The 19,100-nt window shown below is 31.9% G+C and overlaps 2 protein-coding genes across 2 annotated transcripts in view; one reads left to right on the forward strand and one right to left on the reverse strand.

Moving 5' to 3' along the window:
- Positions 1–19,100, reverse strand: part of LOC127712999 (small G protein signaling modulator 1-like) — a 361,281-nt gene that overhangs the window by 71,151 nt on the left and 271,030 nt on the right. The window lies entirely within an intron of this gene.
- Positions 1–19,100, forward strand: part of LOC127713002 (beta-adrenergic receptor kinase 2-like) — a 120,114-nt gene that overhangs the window by 55,288 nt on the left and 45,726 nt on the right. Inside the window, exons 6-7 of the mRNA XM_052219591.1 lie at positions 18–79; positions 17,115–17,166. Of these exons, the coding sequence (XP_052075551.1) occupies positions 18–79; positions 17,115–17,166 (114 nt within the window). The remainder of the gene's footprint in view (positions 1–17; positions 80–17,114; positions 17,167–19,100) is intronic.

Below are 19,100 nucleotides of genomic sequence, written 5' to 3' on the forward strand. Positions count from 1 at the left end.
TATTTTTTTATTTTCAGCCATATATAGAAGAAATTTGCAATTCATTGAGAGGCCATATATTTGATAAATTTCTAGAAAGGTAAGTAGTTAGAATAAATTTGATACATGTACAGTTGAACCTGTCTAAATTGGAACCTTTTCTGAACAGGAAATCTGTCTAAATGCAACCTATTCTAAACAGGAAACCTGTCTAAATGGACTTATTTCCAAAGCAAACCTGTCTAATTGGAACCTTTTCTAAACTGGAAATCTGTCTAAACTAAATGTTTCCTAACTGGAAACCTGTCTTAGCCAGATGTTTCTAAACTGGTAACTACATGTTCTCTAACCTAGAAACCTAAACTTTGTGTCAGAACTTATATTCTTTGCTAATCAAACCTATGTAAAGATGACATATTGGTTCAGTTTTTATATGTTTCATATTTTTCTTAAAGGGAAAATAATTCAGAAAATCACTTCCAGTTTTGAGCTAAATGTCAGTTTCCCCTCAGGAAAAACTGGGAGAAGTGGTAAAGGGCTTGAGAGGCATTTTAAACACTTTTGCTGAAATGTTGAAAAAGTTACTAGGCAAAACTAAATTTTCCCTTCATTCTTATGCCATGAGATTTGGATGATTATTAAATGGAGACATACTACACATTTGTATTTTCGAAATTATTTTTTTTGTTTGCTGCCTTCAATGTTCAACTCACATTTGTCAATTCATTTTCCCAGGTTAGTAAAGTTCTGAAGTAGATTTTATGCCTAACTACAGTTACCAGAAATGTATTTCTCATTATACGACCGCAAAAATTAAAAATTTTTTGGTCGTATATTGGTATGACGTTGGCGTCGTCGTCGTCGTCGTCGTCGTCGTCGTCGTCGTCGTCCGGCGTCGTCTGGCGTCGTCCGAAGACACATTGGTTTTCACACTCTAACTTTAGTTTAGGTGAATGGATCTCCATGAAATTTCACCATAAGGTTCAATACCACAAAAGGAAGGTTGGGATTGATTTTGGGGGTTATGGTACCAACAGTTAAGGAATTAGGGGCCAAAAAGGGGCCAAAAATAAGCATTTTTGTAACTTTCAGACAATAACTTGTGTGTAAGTGTATGGATCTCTCTGACATTGTACCACAAGGTTCCAAATCACAAAGGGAAGGCTGTAATTGATTTTGGGGGTAATTGCCTCAAAATTTTAGGAATTAGGGGCCAAAAAAGGGGCAAAAAAAAAGCATTTTTCTAGTTTCATGACAATAACTTGTGTGTAAGTGTTTGGATATTTCTGAAATTGTTCTACAAGGTTCCATATCACAAAGGGAAAGCTGGAATTGAGTTTGGGGGTAATTGCCCGAAACGTTTAGGAATTGGGGGCCAAAAAGGGGCCAAAAATAAGCATTTTTCTAGTTTCCAGACAATAACTTGTGTTCAAGTGTATGGATCTCTCTGAAATTGTACTGCAAGGTACCATACCACAAAGGGAAGGCTGGGATTGAGTTTGGGGGTGATGAATCATAAGGGGGTTCAAAAAATTTGGGGGGGGATTTTTTTTTTTTTCTTTTTTTCCTTTTTTTTTTTCTTTTAAAATTTTCCATTTTAAGTTGGTTATTTCTGATTTATATTTAAAAGCAAATAAAATTGATATGGTAGGAGATACACACCAAACAGGATGTGTAAATTATTATATAATAAGTATTGTGCAATAGCAAGAAATTTTCAATTGCACAGTATTGCACAATAGCAAGAAATCTTCAAATGCACAGTATTGCGCAATAGCAAGAAATCTTCAATTGCACTGTATTGCGCAATAGCAAGAAATATCCAATAGCACAATATTGCGCAATAGCAAGAAATTGTCAATTGTACAGTATTGCGCAATAGCAAGAAATATTCAATTGCACAGTATTGTGCAAAAGAAGATACTTCGTATAAATTGCTTATTTCTTGATCAATTTCAATGGGGTTTTATTCTTGAATTCTTGGGGTTCTTTAAAATGCTGAATCTAACCGTGTATTAAGTTTTTGGATTTTGGGCCCCGTTTTTAAATTGGTCCACATTGAGGTCCAAAGGGTCCAAAATTAAACTTTGTTTGATTTCATCAAAAATTGAATTATTGGGGTTCTTTGATATGCCGAATCTAACCGTGTATTTAGATTTTTAATTTTGGGTCCCGTTTTTTAAATTTGTCTACATTAAGGTCCAAAGGGTCCAAAATTAAACTTAGTTTGATTTTAACAAAAATTGAATTCTTAGGGTTCTTTGATATGCTGAATCTAAACATGTGTTTAGATTTTTGATTATGAGCCCAGTTTTCAAGTTGGTCCAAGTTGGGGTCCAAAATTAAACTTTGTTTGATTTCAACAAAAATTGAATATATGGGGTTCTTTGATATGCTGAATCTAAACATGTATTTAGATTTTAGATTTTTGGCCCAGTTTTCAAGTTGGTCCAAATTGGGGTCCAAAATTAAACTTTGTTTGATTTCAACAAAAATTGAATATATGGGGTTCTTTGATATGCTGAATCTTACCATGTATTTAGATTTTTTATTTGTGGGCCCGCTATCAAATTGGTTCATATTGAGGTCAAAAGGGTCCAAAATTAAACTTTGTTTGATTTCATCAAAAATTGAATTATTGGGGTTCTTTGATATGCCAAATCTAACCGTGTATTTAGATTTTTAATTTTGGGTCCTGTTTTTTAAATTGGTCTACATTAAGGTCCAAAGGGTCCAAAATTAAACTTAGTTTGATTTTAACAAAAATTGAATTTTTGGGGTTCTTTGATATGCTGAATCTAAACATGTGTTTAGATTTTTGATTATGGGACCAGTTTTCAAGTTTGTCCAAGTTGGGGTCCAAAATTAGACTTTGTTTGATTTCAACAAAAATTGAATATATGGGGTTCTTTGATATGCTGAATCTAAACATGTATTTAGATTTTAGATTTTTGGCCCAGTTTTCAAGATGGTCCAAATTGGGTTCCAAAATTAAACTTTGTTTGATTTCAACAAAAATTGAATATATGGGGTTCTTTGATATGCTGAATCTTACCATGTATTTAGATTTTTTATTTGTGGGCCCGCTATCAAATTGGTTCATATTGAGGTCAAAAGGGTCCAAAATTAAACTTTGTTTGATTTCATCAAAAATTGAATTATTGGGGTTCTTTGATATGCCAAATCTAACTGTGTTTTTAGATTTTTAATTTAGGGTCCCGTTTTTTTAAATTTGTCTACATTAGGGTCCAAAGGGTCCAAAATTAAACTTAGTTTGATTTTAACAAAAATTGAATTCTTCAGGTACTTTGATATGCTGAATCTAACCATGTGTTTAGATTTTTGATTATGGGACCAGTTTTCAAGTTTGTCCAAGTTGGGGTCCAAAATTAAACTTTGTTTGATTTCAACAAAAATTGAATATATGGGGTTCTTTGATATGCTGAATCTAACCATGTATTTTGATTTTGGACATTGGACCGTAATAGGTAAATAAAAAAATTGAAGTTCTTAGACCACATTCTTTCTGTGTCAGAAACCTATGCTGTGTCAAATATTTAATCACAATCCAAATTCAGAGCTGTATCAAGCTTGAATGTTGTGTCCATACTTGCCCCAACTGTTCAGGGTTCGACCTCTGCGGTCGTATCAAGCTGCGCCCAGCGAAGCATTTTATTCAGTATGTCAAACTTTGATCAAAATCAATGTGAAATAAATATTAAATGATTGTTATCAGTAAGATTGTGCCTGTCCTTCTCAATATAGAATAAAGTAGGTTGTCTACAAACATGGGATATATTCGTAGGAGGCTTAGAAACACATCAAAATGTGGGGCATTCTAATGTGAAGCTATTATCGTGCCAAGTAAATCTGACAAAAAAAATTGATATCAAATAAATAATGCGAATCCTTACTACAAGTACAGTTCTTTGAAGTGTTTTTTTCTATAATTTGTTCCTGTAGTTCATCTGCAACCTTTAACAAAAGCTTTTTATATTGATGACTGTTATGTAATCACCTGCATGAGTTCCTCTCTCCACAGAAGTCTATGTAAAAAAATTATAATCAGTAGACTACATGTAAAGATGGCTATGTAAAAACTAAATTTTTCATAAATAGGAACTTGATTTGATGCAAGTCTAAATGAAAGATTTTTCCTTTTTACCATAATTAAACTATTCAGAAGAAAATATAATTCCTGAAAATTGTGAATTTTGGTCAAAAACTGGTAAAAAATTTTGAACCCTACATTACTTGAAACACATTATGAAACAAGATAATGGGTCATTGACTGTATATATAGCATGGTTATTTAGAAAATAACGAATAACTTGTTTGTAGAAAAAATGTACATGCAAGCAAATTTTGAAGTAAATTGAATCACAGTCAAGACCTGCCAACTTTTCTGATTTATGGGGATTTCTCCCAAGAGATGTGTTGTCCTGACAAGTTTAATCCTCAATTTATATACACTCAAATACCTTAAAAATCACCATTCAGAAGAGTTATAGATTAATCTAAGCACATATACTCTTTCTAAGCCAAAGAATATTAGATAAAAAAAAAAACACTTATGACATATAAAAGGGAAGCATTAGATCCACATACACTTAAAATCCCTCGGGAGATTCTGAAAGTTGACATACCCTGGACCAGTAACTAAAGAAATAAAACAATCTCCATAAAGATTCTGAAAAGATGACAAAACCCCCAACCAGTAGCAAAAGAAATAAAACAAGAAACAGAAATCTTTAGAATGATTTATTATAATAATATTATTATGTTTTTGCCACAGTTAATGAACATTTGAAGTCTTCCCTAATCCGGCAAAGATCTGTCCTAAGTTGATAAGAATAAGATTGAAGGGACAGTTTAAAAAATTTTTTGAATAGATCTTTTTGCACACGAACTAGCCTTTTAATAGGGGATTTGACTAAGGGGTTGGGTTGTTGACCCTTTTCATGTTACATAATTTTTAAGGAGAGGATTTACTGATATCATGATTATTAACAGATATTTAAGACTATAGGTGTAAGTAAATTCAAACATACTCAGTCATAGATAAATCACTTTGTAATTTATAGATATATCACATAGATTGTAAATCTCTAATCTTATATTTCATTATAAAAACTGAAACATGAATAAATTTGTCCCCCATGACTAAATATTTATCCAGTGTCATATTTGGAATACATCAACTCCTCTGCATCCAGATAAGTAAACTGCATCACAGGAATTGATAAGAAATATAAATAATTCCAGATGGTTAATTTTTCTACTCAAAATAATTAAATATTGATCAACTCTCTGATTTGATTCATCTAACAGAGATTCTCAAGTGAATTATAGTCATGGAATTTGACAATTTGACGTTATGTAACATGTTCGAGGGTCATAATGAAAGTTATAATTTGATTTGTAAACAGAATCATTTTATGGATTTTGTAACAGAAATTTAAATGTGAAATTGTTTTGTTCCCACGCATTTTACACTTTTCACCATTGTTCATAGAAATTGAAACCAGTAATTTTGCATGATGGAAGTGGTAGAAACTGTCATTATGTAACTTTTGTTATCTCTTTCAGAATTTAATTTTGAACTTTTAGAATTGATTCATAGTATTTCTGCATTATTTTCGCTAATCTCTACAAAAGATCTTTTCTGTGCTGCTGATGGATTCAAGAATTCTTATTGTCGTTCTTGCAAATATTTTTGTCATGAACTTTAAGGTCAAGGTGCCCATTTGCCTTATATGCTATCATGTAATCCAATTATTATTAATAAAAGAAAACTATTTTTGCAATGTGAATGAAATCAAAATGATTATCACTCACAGAGACATGTTGGCAATGATACACTTTGTCTGCTTGTCTTTTTTCTTTTTTAAGCCATGGCGTTGTCAATATAAAAAAGAAGATGTGGTATGATTGCCAATGAGACAACTCTCCACAAGAGACCAAATGACACAGAAATTAACAACTATAGGTCACCGTACGGCCTTCAACAATGAGAAAAGCCCATACCGTATAGTCAGCTATAAAAGGCCCCGAAATGACAAATGTTAAACAATTCAAACGAGAAAACTAACAGCCTAATTAATGTACTGAATAATGAACGAAAAACAAATATGTAACACAGAAACAAATCAGTTTATTTTCGACTTATGAGTTTGAATGTCCCATTGGTATCCTTCGCCTCTCTTTTGAGGAAGAAAATCAAGCTTCTGATTGAGTTGGAATAACTTTCATTTTTGAAAAACAAACATCCTCCGTTCTTTATTTTGTAAAATATACACCTTAACGGGACATTATTGGACTTGGGGGTAAATATACACCTTAAAGGGACATTATTGGACTTGGGGGTAAATATACACCTTAAAGGGATATTTTTGGACTTGGGGATAAATATACACCTTAAAGGGACATTATTGGACTTAGCGGTAAATATACACCTTAAAGGGACATTTTTGGACTTAGCGGTAAATGGACATTTTTGGACTTAGCGGTAAATATACACCTTAAAGGGACATTTTTGGACCTGGGGGTAAATATACACCTTAACGGGACATTATTGGACTTGGGGGTAAATATACACCTTAAAGGGACATTATTAGACTTGGGGGTAAATATACACCTTAAAGGGACATTATTGGACTTAGGGGTAAATATACACCTTAAAGGGACATTTTTGGACTTAGCGGTAAATATACACCTTAAAGGGACATTTTTGGACTTAGCGGTAAATATACACCTTAAAGGGACATTTTTGGACCTGGGGGTAAATATACACCTTAACAGGACATTATTGGACTTGGGGGTAAATATACACCTTACAGGGACATTATTGGACTTGGGGGTAAATATACACCTTAAAGGGACATTTTTGGACTTGGGGGTAAATATACACCTTAATGGGACATTATTGGACTTGGGGGTAAATATACACCTTAACAGGACATTATTGGACTTGGGGGTAAATATACACCTTAACGGGACATTATTGGACTTAGGGGTAAATGTACACCTTAAAGGGACTTTTTTGGACTTGGGGGTAAATATACACCTTAAAGGGACTTTTTTGGACTTGGGGGTAAATATACACCTTAATGGGACATTATTGGACTTGGGGGTAAATATACACCTTAAAGGGACTTTTTTGGACTTGGGGGTAAATATACACCTTAAAGGGACTTTTTTGGACTTGGGGGTAAATATACACCTTAACGGGACATTATTGGACTTGGGGGTAAATATACACCTTAACGGGACATTATTGGACTTGGGGGTAAATATACACCTTACAGGGATTTTTTTGGACTTGGGGGTAAATATACACCTCAAAGGGACTTTTTTGGACATGGGGGTAAATATACACCTTAATGGGACATTATTGGACTTGGGGGTAAATATACACCTTAAAGGGACTTTTTTGGAATTGGGGGTAAATATACACCTTGCAGGGACTTTTTTGGACTTGGGGGTAAATATACACCTTAAAGGGACATTATTGGACTTGGGGGTTAGTTTTTTTGCTGGTTGTAGTTTCAGCACCTTTTTATCATAATTTAACTAAGCAGGAACCTGTTAGATGTGCTGGAAAATTTTAAACTACGCTTTATACTTTTCATGTTTTAACTCTTATGGTCACCTTTCATGTTTTGTATGAGTGAAATTTTTATTGGAAATCAAAAGTTGTGTAAGACTTACTCAAGACAAGCATAGTAAAAAACTTTTAAATGTAGCTTACTATGTTGAAAAAGGGGGCATTAAAAAAAAAAACACAATGGCTTAAAGAAAAATGATAAAAGTCGACAAACAGCAATTCACAAAACAATAAACAAAAAACTGAAGATACAGCAACAGAAACCATACATATTTTACACATTAACTTTTGATACAACTGCTTTTAAGGGAACAGCTAGAAATTAGCCACTATGTGAGAGAGAGATGATTTGGGATTCTGATCCAAATTATGTTCTCAGGGAGAAAAAAATCATTACCAGTACTATATTTGTTCTAAAATACATTTGTAGAACAAATAATATTAAACTCTCTCCATGTTGTAAATAAGTCAAAATATATTATGTAGGAGGAAGTTTGCTTAAGTTACATAAAATTCAAAGACCCTTAGTCAAAAACATGGTTGATGTCTTACACGAGGCAGTACAATTTTGTAGGACCTCTTATTCTGAATAAATTTACATGGCTGTAACTTTAAAGAAATATTCGTATAATTTATCATATGTTGACACAATTTCTGGATAAATGTCTTCATCAGAGGAAAAACTAGAACAAGAGCAATCAATCATTCCTTGTTAAGTAACATATTGTGGCTGGATCAAGTTTCATTGAATGTTAAAGAAATTGTCAATGGTCTCTGATAGATGGGACATCTGTTTAATAAAATGCAATTAATAGGTGACCTTGAGCTCACTTTCATGAACAGTTCTTAATAAAACCTAGAAAGCAATTTCCTTTTTAAAAAAAGGATAGAAAAATTTTAGAAAAAAAATGATTGGATTTCGTTAACTGCTGGTGCATTATAAATTTTAGCAATTTTAAAGCCTCTTCATAATTAACGTCATCTACCTGTAACTAGTTAATTCTTCCATAAATAAAACTATTGACATACATTACTTTGAGATGGCCCTGTAACATACATTTGGAAATTTATGACACTTTGGTTTTACGCAATCATGATTCTTAGGTAAAATTAAATTAAATACTTTTGAAAAGTTGACATTTTGAAAAAAGTTTTTTTTGTAATATTTGTCCAATCAAACAGGAAGCCAGCTGTTTTGAAAATGTTTGTCAGACTTTTATGTCGGATAATGATTTGAAAGGGACTATAAATTGTTGATTACATTCAAATAAAAAGTGCTTTCAAACAGTTACGTTGTGAAATTTTAAAATACTTTTTATACGCCCGTCAAATTTTTGGCGGGACTTATTATGGTATACAAATGTCCGGCATCCGTCCGTCTGTCTGTCCGTCTGTCTGTCCGGCGTAAACATGTCGCACCGTAACTTGAGAATGACTTATCCAAATTTCATGAAACTTAACATAGTTGTTTCTTATGATGGTCAAACGATCTGTATACTTTTTGGTGAAAATAAGATTAAAACTTTTTGAGTTACGGGACTTAGTAACTAAAACAGGTGTGTGTTTTTTTTCACATGTCGCGCCATATCTCAAAAACAATTTATGATTATTGCTTAAAACTTTACACACTTCTTAGTTATATTAATCTTAAGATCTGTATACTTTTTGGTGATGATTCAAAATTTTATTTTAAGAGATATTGAGTATTTTGTTAAAAAAGGGGGAGGGGTTTTTCACATGTCGCGCTGTATCTCAAAAACAGTTTATGATTATTGCTTAAAACTTTACACACTTCTTAGTTATATTAACCTTAAGATCTGTATACTTTTTGGTGATGATTCAAAATTTTATTTTTGAGTTATTGAGTATTTTGTAAAAAAAGGGGAAGGGTTTTTCACATCGCGCCGTATCTCAAAAACGATTTATGATTATTGCTTAAAATTTTACACACTTCTTAGTTATATTAATCTAAAGATCTGTATACTTTTTGGTTTTGATTCAAAATTTTATTTTAGAGATATCGAGTTTTTTGTAAAAAAAAAAGGGGGTTTTCGCATGTCACACCGTATGTCAGAAACTATTTATGGTTATTGCATAAAAATTCACACACAAGACGACGGGCGTATCATGCGCTCCTGGCGCAGCTGTTTATTATAAATGACTTCTTCATACTCTTACTTTTGTATCCTTCTATAATGTGGCATTGAGTTCTTGCACTATTTTGTGTTGTGCCTAGTTAGTGGCATTTTAAATTTGCTCCAGTTTTAAGATATTTTTCAATGTTGAATTCAGAAACTTTTCTTTTGGAATGTATGTATTGTAGCATGGTTACCTAGTTGATATAGATCCCACTTTTTATTCAATCAGTCAAAATGACTAAGGTCAAATCTTGAAAGTTAATTAGGTATAAATTATTTTTGGCAGTAAATCTTAAGATGTGCTTGGTTCCATACAACTCACATAATCTCAGAGTTGGGTAACATTAGTCCAATTAAAAAATAATTTGAATAACACCGGTTGAATTTATCGGTGAATTCCGTCCATATGATATTTTCACATGACCCCATAATAAAAATTTAAAAGAAAAAATAATAAAAAGCAAAAAGAAAAAATGATGAAAAAAACTGATTCATTCTTCTTTCTTATTTTTCTTGGCAGTAGTAAGTTTTATATCAATATTTAAGTATATGTTTTTTCCTACAAATTAGCTTATTGGAAATATTGATCACTCATTTGTCAAGATAGTATTCACATTTTTTCTTCCATGATTGATTTTAGTTTTACTAGTGTGTTGAGAAAAGAAGAGATGAAACCCAGAATGTCTCAGTATTGATTCTGTAACCTGATTTATATTTTCACATTGTTTTATCAAATTGATCAACTTAAACAGACTATCAGTATTGAACACTTTTTGTCCGTCTGCATTCCCTAATGAAATATGTTCTGCGTTTTCCAAGTAGTAAACTTTTATACCGCTGAACATGTTATGTTTCAAGCATGTTGTATGAAAATATTCATAGCTCAGCATCAAAGAAACTGTAGCTTACAATTTTTTCATTTATTATCCCTGTAAGTTCCAGAACTAATTCATTGGGTTATGTAATTGATTTGTTTTAATAGTGACTACTATCATGATATTTATGGCTAGTAGTTAGACAATTCATCTGAGAATTGGTTCCATTGGATTGTGCTAGCGTATCAGAACTGTTGTTGATATATATGAAAATTAGGAGATGTGGTATGACTGCCAATGAGACGTAACTTGTAAGGGAGCTACCATTTGATTTTTATGGGGGGGGGGGCTAGGAAGAAATTTGAAAAAAATAGGCAGGACAGGAGTTTTGAGTAAAAAAAAAGGCAGGATGAGCAACTTGGCAAAAAAAAAAGGCAGGATGACAATTTATGTAAAAAAAGTCAGGATAAACTAATTAAAAAAATGCAGGGCCGAATAGAGTGAAAAATAAAAAGGCAGGACAGAGATTTAAACTAAAAAAAAATGCAGGACAAAATTTTTCATCCTAGACCCCCCATAAAAATCAAATGGTAGCTCCCTAAGCCATAGACCATGTAAACAGTAACAGGTCACAATCAGGCCTTTAAAAATGAGCAAAACCAATTCCATATACACTGTAGTAAGCTGTAAAATGCCCCAGTATTACAAAATGTGAATCAATTCCAAAATAAAAACTGCAAGGATGTAATTTATACTACAACAATGAAGGGAAAACAAATATGGCAGACAGCAAACAACAACAACCACAGGATTACAGGTTCTAAAAGGACTGGCAGTTAATAAAAGCTAGTTCAAAGCCCAATTTCAACTAATAAATAAAAAATGTTCTTCCAGACAAATATGTTTTTGTCTATAAGCTGTTATTGGTAATTCAAACAGCTGTCAATATTCCTATCAAGACACAATTTCTTTGAAACTGAAGAGACTGATTGCTTGAGATCTATTCAGGTTTTTTTTCTCTCTTGTTTTTTCTCCTGAAAAAACAGGAGAAAAAACAGCATTAATATTTAGTTTATGTTGTCAGGCATTGTCTTGTTTTTAACAAAATGATCAATTGTCATGGTAATGAATCAACGTGTCAATAAGTCCAAGAACCAAGCCATCTTCTTGCTTCGTCTTTATGCATGAGCAGTGCTGCTTAAAGATAAATGATATAAACTTGTTTATGACCCGTGATTAAGTAATTGTATTTTCCATAAGATGAACACCTAGATCATGTTAAGATAACAGTATAATGGGACATTTCCATGCTTTTATCTAAATAAAATTTTATATTGTCTTTGATGTCAGCTAACTGTGGTACCATTAGGCAAGTGGTTTATGGTCAAAAGGAACATACATGATCATGTAAACTAACAAGAATTGTTAAAATCACTATGAGATGAAACTGATGAATTATTATCTTTAATGGGCTCTATAGATATTTTGGTACTCAGTGGATTATGGTAATGGTTTTGAGAATTTTTGTTTTATGTGATTGATGTTAGTTAATGAAGAAGATTACTCAAGTGAAAAGTTAAGACAGAAATCCAGAGACCATGGCATTTGAACATAAATGACTGGATGATCAAAACATTGAGTACATTTAAACTAAAGCTCCCAAAGCATAATTGTTGCTCAGTCTTTGGTTTTCTAAGTTTTTTTGTTTACTGTTGTTTGTCTGTTTGTCTTTTTCCTTTTTTAGCCATGGTATTGTCAGTTTATTTTCGACTTATGAGTTTGAATGTCCCTTTGGTATCTTTCGCCTCTCTTTAACCATTCATTTGTTAATCAGTTCTTTTGCTACATGCCAGAATTTCCAGAGTAATCATGCAATCTTATTTCAACTCTTGACATGTTAAGGCTGCTTGTGGTTAATTTTAGATTAAACTAGAATTGTCCACTTTAAAAAAAAAGGTCATCCAGTTAAGACGTAGGATAGGACGTAGAGGGCTTTTGAGCGCCGAAAAAAAGAAAAATCTCATGTTTCTCACGATTTGTATGTTTTTTTTCATCCTTGTTTCAAAATTCCCATAGGGAACACATATTATATTATTGTATATAAATTAACCATTTTGTAAGACGTTTAGGCCACTGGCCTTCTTCAGTTTCTTTATTATCCTTCTTAACTACATGGTAGACATTTTGCTTTCAAAATTTTTTTCTATTCCCTTTTCTGCAATTACACCTATTTTCAAACATTCTGGATCCACTCCTGTCATCCAACATGCCACTGAGAAACTTTGATTCTTTGTCAAGCTTTTGGTCCAGATCAATAAAAGTAAGATACCAGAAAAGACATGAAATATATCAAGACCAATCACAACTGGTTAAAATCAATGGATACATGAAAACCTTGTTAACAAATTATTTACTTCACTTACAGAAATGTGTTTGAAGTCTAAGTAAAAAATGCTGAAATAACAGTTTCAATAAGGTAGTCGTCAATTTGTTTACAAGAAAACAACCCAAGCGTTCACTATTTAATATAAGGATGGAATTCCATAAAGATGTTGTATAAGGAATACTGTGATTAGGGTATAGCTAATGACCTTATCAGGAAGTTCTACTGTTCAATCACACTATGTGAATTTATTTCCATTTGCGATAATATGCTGAAATTTTTTGTCTTGCAATAAACTGTGATTGAAAAGATTACTTAAGGTGCTGTAAAGTTGGGATGGGAAATCTAAGTTAAAGAAGTGGTTGATTATATTGCTTTAAAAAGGGGGGATGTTGTATAGGGCTAAGGCCCATCAAACATTTTTGTTAAGGGTTCCTTTGAATCATGCTTTTTCTGCCTGGAGCTGCACTGACAGTGTAAAAATATAATAATGACTGCCAAAAAATAGGTCAAATCACCAGTAAATTCAGAATTGAATAATAAAAAACTAAGTTATCATAATGTCTAAAAAAAATCGATGATGGTTTAACTAAGTTATAATGTCCTAAAAAAATTTCATCTTTGAAACTTTCATTGTAGGTATGTGAGACAATAAGAAAAATGCATTTGAATAATCATGTTTTTTTTGTCCGAAGGTTATGGCAAGTCTGCCCCCTTGATCCTCCCTTGTTAGCTCTCATAATATTTATTCAAGTGTTATAAAATATTTTCATCATTTATCCTTCATTCATGAATTGTCAATATAAAATATAATAAAGTTTCAATAGCAAAAAAAACTTTTACAATTATAATTTCAATATCAGACAGAAAAAAATAGATGTTGCATTCATCTTGTAGGAATTCTTAATGTCAATTAAATGTTCTTAAAATACCACAAAATTGTCCCAGAGAAAGAGAAAGAAGATAACATAAGAGGGCAATCAAAAATCCTAAAAATATTAAATTGTTATTTATAGAAGTACAAATCCTGAGTAACTTAAATCACTAGAGATGTTTCAGAAAAAAGGAAGAAAGTGGAAGTGTCTTGTTATCTTTCATTTCCTTTTCACATTTTCTTTCACTTTTGCTTTCCTTATCTTAAATTAAATTATAAAGTTTTTTTTAAAATAAATATTATTCATTGTTACAACGGTCATTTCTTTGACACAATTCACACATCTTCAAGTCATTCATGAACTTATAATGATTATAGAATTTACTAAATAATTCAAATGTCTGCATAATACAGTTTCTCTAGTTCATTCCTGTGGCTATTTTCATATGGGTACTTCAGTTATCAGAAATGTTTATTTTTAGCTAGCCTTCAAATGAAAAAAACATGAGTATTATGTAAAAATAAACTTTACATGATAAGCATGACTGTCTGGGAAGATTTTCTAAAATAACAATGTAATGCTCATAATCTTAATGTATAAACTATATTTTTATTTTTCATGTTTCAACAGGGATATTTGCCAAAGTTACTGAGATAAAGTCTCATTTAAACTTTTAAAAAAAAACACAATAATTTAAATTGATTGATAAGACAGTAAATAAACCTGGATATTTAAATTTGATAGATATTCCAATATTCTGTCTTTTCATTATAATACCAGCTGAGATAACAAGCAGTTATATTAGATTTAATCAATGTAGAATTGGAAATAAAATAAACATAAATTAAACAGCACAAAATTTAATTATTTTACTACTTTTATCAATGTGACTGCCCCCTGAATTCAACAACAAGTCTTCACACCCAAAAACTGATACAAAGAGAATATGATATGTCAATTCACATATTGCACCGGTATCAATCCAAAACTCCAGTATAATCCCAAGAGCTCTACTTGATGGATTATATTGGTTGAGGGTTGATACAGCCATATCATCTTATGCACTTTAATTTATACCTCACGTAGATGTTTTCATGTGACGTGACTTAATGCAGATTAGGATTTTGATAAAGCTTTTGCACATGATTGATATCCATGATGTGACGTCATACAGAATAGGGGTTTAATATAGCATTCAAAACCGTGGCTGATATTGATATCATCACAGATCACTGATACAGCATGATCGCCATTGATTGTATTACACAGACAATTTACTCGTATTCTCTACTAAGTAAATAATAAATAAGTGTACTATACATGTGAAGGGTCCACTGATATTATAGATAAGTGTACTATACATGTGAGGGGTCCACTGATATTATAGATAAGTGTACTATACATATGAGGGGTCCACTGATATTATAGATAAGTGTACTATACATGTGAGGGGTCCACTGATATTATAGATAAGTGTACTATACATGTGAGGGGTCCACTGATATTATAGATAAGTGTTCTATACATGCGAGGGGTCCACTGATATTATAGATATTTGTACTATACATGTGAGGGGTCCATTGATATTATAGATAAGTGTGCTATACATGTGAGGGGGTCCAGTGAGTCTGATATTATAGATAAGTGTACTATATATGTGAAGGGTCCACTGGTATTGTAGATATGTGCTATACATGTGAGGGGTCCACTGATATTATTCAGTCTTTTTGTTTCATATGCTTTTCTGTTGTTTGAAGAGTTCATGTAAATACAATATGAAAACTTGACATGAGTCAAACAAGAGGGAGGTTTGGTACATGAAAGTTGGTTAGACCATGGTTTAAACAGGTTTCCAGTTTAGTCATGGTTCAGAATTAAGACAGATTCTACTGTTTCTGTACTGGATCTGCAATATTGAGAATTAATAAGTTTGAGGGTATCTTTATATGTAAAACATTGACATTATAAGCTGTTAGGTTGCTGTCACATTGAAGTATACCCCAATTCTTTTATTCATATTAAATTGATTTACATGTCAGTTTGAAATATTTCTGTTCCAACAACAACAGTATGCATTTACATATGCTGTCATCATGTTCAGTGACAATGTAAATGGGGAAAGTTATAAACCTGGAGGAGAATTATTTAACAGCCTTGATGGTCATATCACAAGTCAATAGTCATAGTGATATGAAACTAGGAAACAGTCTGTTAAATGGGGAAAAAAGAAGTGTGAAAGATACCAAAGGACATTCCAACTTATTAGTCGAAAACAAACTAAGACAGTGCCATGGCATAAAAAAAATGAAAGACACAGAAATTAGATGTCTCATAACATTATTTGATACAGACAGCAAATCTATTTATAAGACTATATATTCCAAATAATGCATTTTATACATAGATATTATAGATATTGTTGTCTCTGGTAATCATATCATATTTCTCTTGTGTATATATATTCACACAAAAAAATAAAGATTAGAACAAACCAAAAATCCCAACAGACTAAATGAAAACAAAATTAAGTACTGATTCAAATAACATATATATGTCTCTGAGGATTTTTATCACTTGACCGGAGGTGTTTAAGAACTAATGTCGTGACTGTAGGCAAATATCAATGATTTAAAAGACCATATTTGTATATCTGAATGTCTATCATGAGAAAGAACAAAAACTGGTAGGCTTTGAGTCAGGATAATGTGTCCAAATTGATTGACATGTCTTCCTCCAGACTATTTTACTGCATGAAGTAGCAAGATATAAATCTGACTTGAGTTTCAGTCAATTACAAAGCTTGGAATCTTTTTGTCACTGAGTAATATGTTCTCTCTATAAACATGCATGTAATATTTGCTGCTGAAATGTTAGCAGTCATCAAACAATCAATCTGAAAGAACAGGTCTCTTAAAACATTTTAGTTCTTGATACAGTTGTCTGATTGTGTTACTCACTCATTGATGTTAACCACAAATTTCTCATTTTTATGCCCCACCTACGATAGTAGAGGGGAATTATGTTTTTCGGTCTGTGCCTCTGTTTGTCCGTCCGTTCGTTTGTTCGTCCGTCTGTCCCACTTCAGCGTAAAATTTTTGGTCAAGGTAGATTTTGATGAAGTTGAAGTCCAATCAACTTGAAACTTAGTACACATGTTCCCTATGATATGATCTTTCTAATTTTAATGCCAAATTTTTTACCCCTATTTCACGGTCCACTGAACATAGAAAATGATAGTGCGAGTGGGGCATCCGTGTACTATGGACACATTCTTGTTTTCATATTAATGTTATGTATTTATTCTTCTTCTACTTTCAGCGACAAATATACAAGGTTTTGTCAATGGAAAAATTTAGAATTAAACATACAGGTATGTATACTGTCAAATTAAAAGAAGATATTTTTTTAATGTTTAGAAATTGTTAACCTATGATAGTCACTATACAAAGTTTGTATGTTTGGAATGTTCCATGTGATGAAGGAGATGTATGGTAAACCACTGTTTTGTTTGTCCATGCCCAAATTTCTTATGTTATTACTGTAAATTCAGAAATTATATTGCTAGGTTTTTATTATTGCGAATAATGCTACTAGGTGAGAATCGCAATAATTAGAACTCGCAGTCAGATATCTGATATATACATCAGTATGCAGATTTTCTGGAAATCGCAATAGTTATTCTTGCATATTTGTCCATTCTTCAAAAATCTTAATAACATTAATACTCTCAATATTTTCTATATTTACAGTAATCGATTCTTTTGAAATTTTTGCACATTCTAAAACTTGCAAAATAAGGATGATTTAGTTTTGCTATTTTTTGAATAATTTATTTGATTAGTGCTTTGTTTGTTCACTTCTTTTGTTGTCTGTTTATCTTTTTTTTATGCTCGTTGTGTTTTGTAATTAATTGTTATTTTTTTTCCTGCTTTCCAAAACTTATGACCATGAACATACCTTGTAAGAAATAAATATTTATTTTTGAATAAAAAAAAAGAAAAGTCTATAGTATAAATGAAAACAACGGATAGCTGATGGCATGATTTTGGAAGATTTATTTTTCTCATAGACATTTTTGGTTTTAATGAATCAAATACAAAAATTAACGGGAACAAATGTGGGGAAATGATGCATAGATTTTCCCTTGAGCAGCAAGGCAGAAAGTAATTTCTCAAATATCAATTATCTTAGACAAATTAAGTTTTTATCAATTTTTCGAAAGTGGTGTCTAGAAATTAATTGATTGATTGTTGCTTGTTTGCGTAATGTCCAGTGGCAATTATTTCATGCATATTGAAATCGAATTAAGTGACATGACATGTCAAATAGACATAAGAAGATGTGGTATGATTGCCAATGAGACAACTCTCCATCCAAGTCAAAATTTATAAAAGTAAACCATTATAGGTCAAAGTATGGTCTTCAACACGAAGCCTTGGCTCACACCGAACAGCAAGCTATAAAGGGCCCCAAAAATTACTAGTGTAAAACCATTCAAACGGGAAAACCAACGGTCTAATCTATATAAAAAACAAGAAACAAGAAACACTTATGAACCACATCAACAAACAACAACTACTGAAGTCTACTTTGATCAACTTTTACATAGTTTTACTAAAGACTAGAATAGATGAAATGTAAAAAAGACATTTTTGTGTCTAAGGCCACCCATAAAAAATTCTTTGTTTGAGTTGCCTACCCATGTGTTGTAGGGTTGGGTAGGTTACTAAAGATAGGGATTTTATTTGTTTTTGGCCAACAACATAAGTTACATGTTTTAGACAAGAAAAAGACGTTAGAACAGGGAAAAAAATTATAAAATTTGTGGATAAATTTTTTCGGATAGGCTGCTTTTTAGATAGGTAGGTTGGCAACATCAAACAATTCAAATTTTATTTTTGGCCCAACGGGTGTCAGGCTGCAACTTCATGACATAGATATCTAATAAATGACTATGAGGTAATTAATCTTCATTGAGTATGCTTATGGCTGAAAGTTTTATAGCAGTACAAAATATTAGAGCATGAATTATGATTTTCAAAAATGAGTGATTAAAATGATTGATTGACAATAGTCTTAGGCTACATATAGATGATTGAAAAGGAGTAGGCCCAGTAAGACCCCTTTTTGGCCCCAAAATATAGCAGTTTTACAAAATTGTTAAAATGTAAATTTTAAGCTATTTTTTTTGAAAGAAGAACACTTCTGTTACATAAATATGGGCTGTTTTTGACAATACAATGCACATGTATCGGGTACTAGCATCATTAAGTCATGCTAAATTACTGAAATCTTCGAAATTTT

The sequence above is a fragment of the Mytilus californianus genome, unplaced genomic scaffold, assembly GCF_021869535.1.
Source record: "Mytilus californianus isolate M0D057914Y unplaced genomic scaffold, xbMytCali1.0.p SCAF_8, whole genome shotgun sequence".
NCBI classification, from domain to species: Eukaryota; Metazoa; Mollusca; class Bivalvia; order Mytilida; family Mytilidae; genus Mytilus; species Mytilus californianus.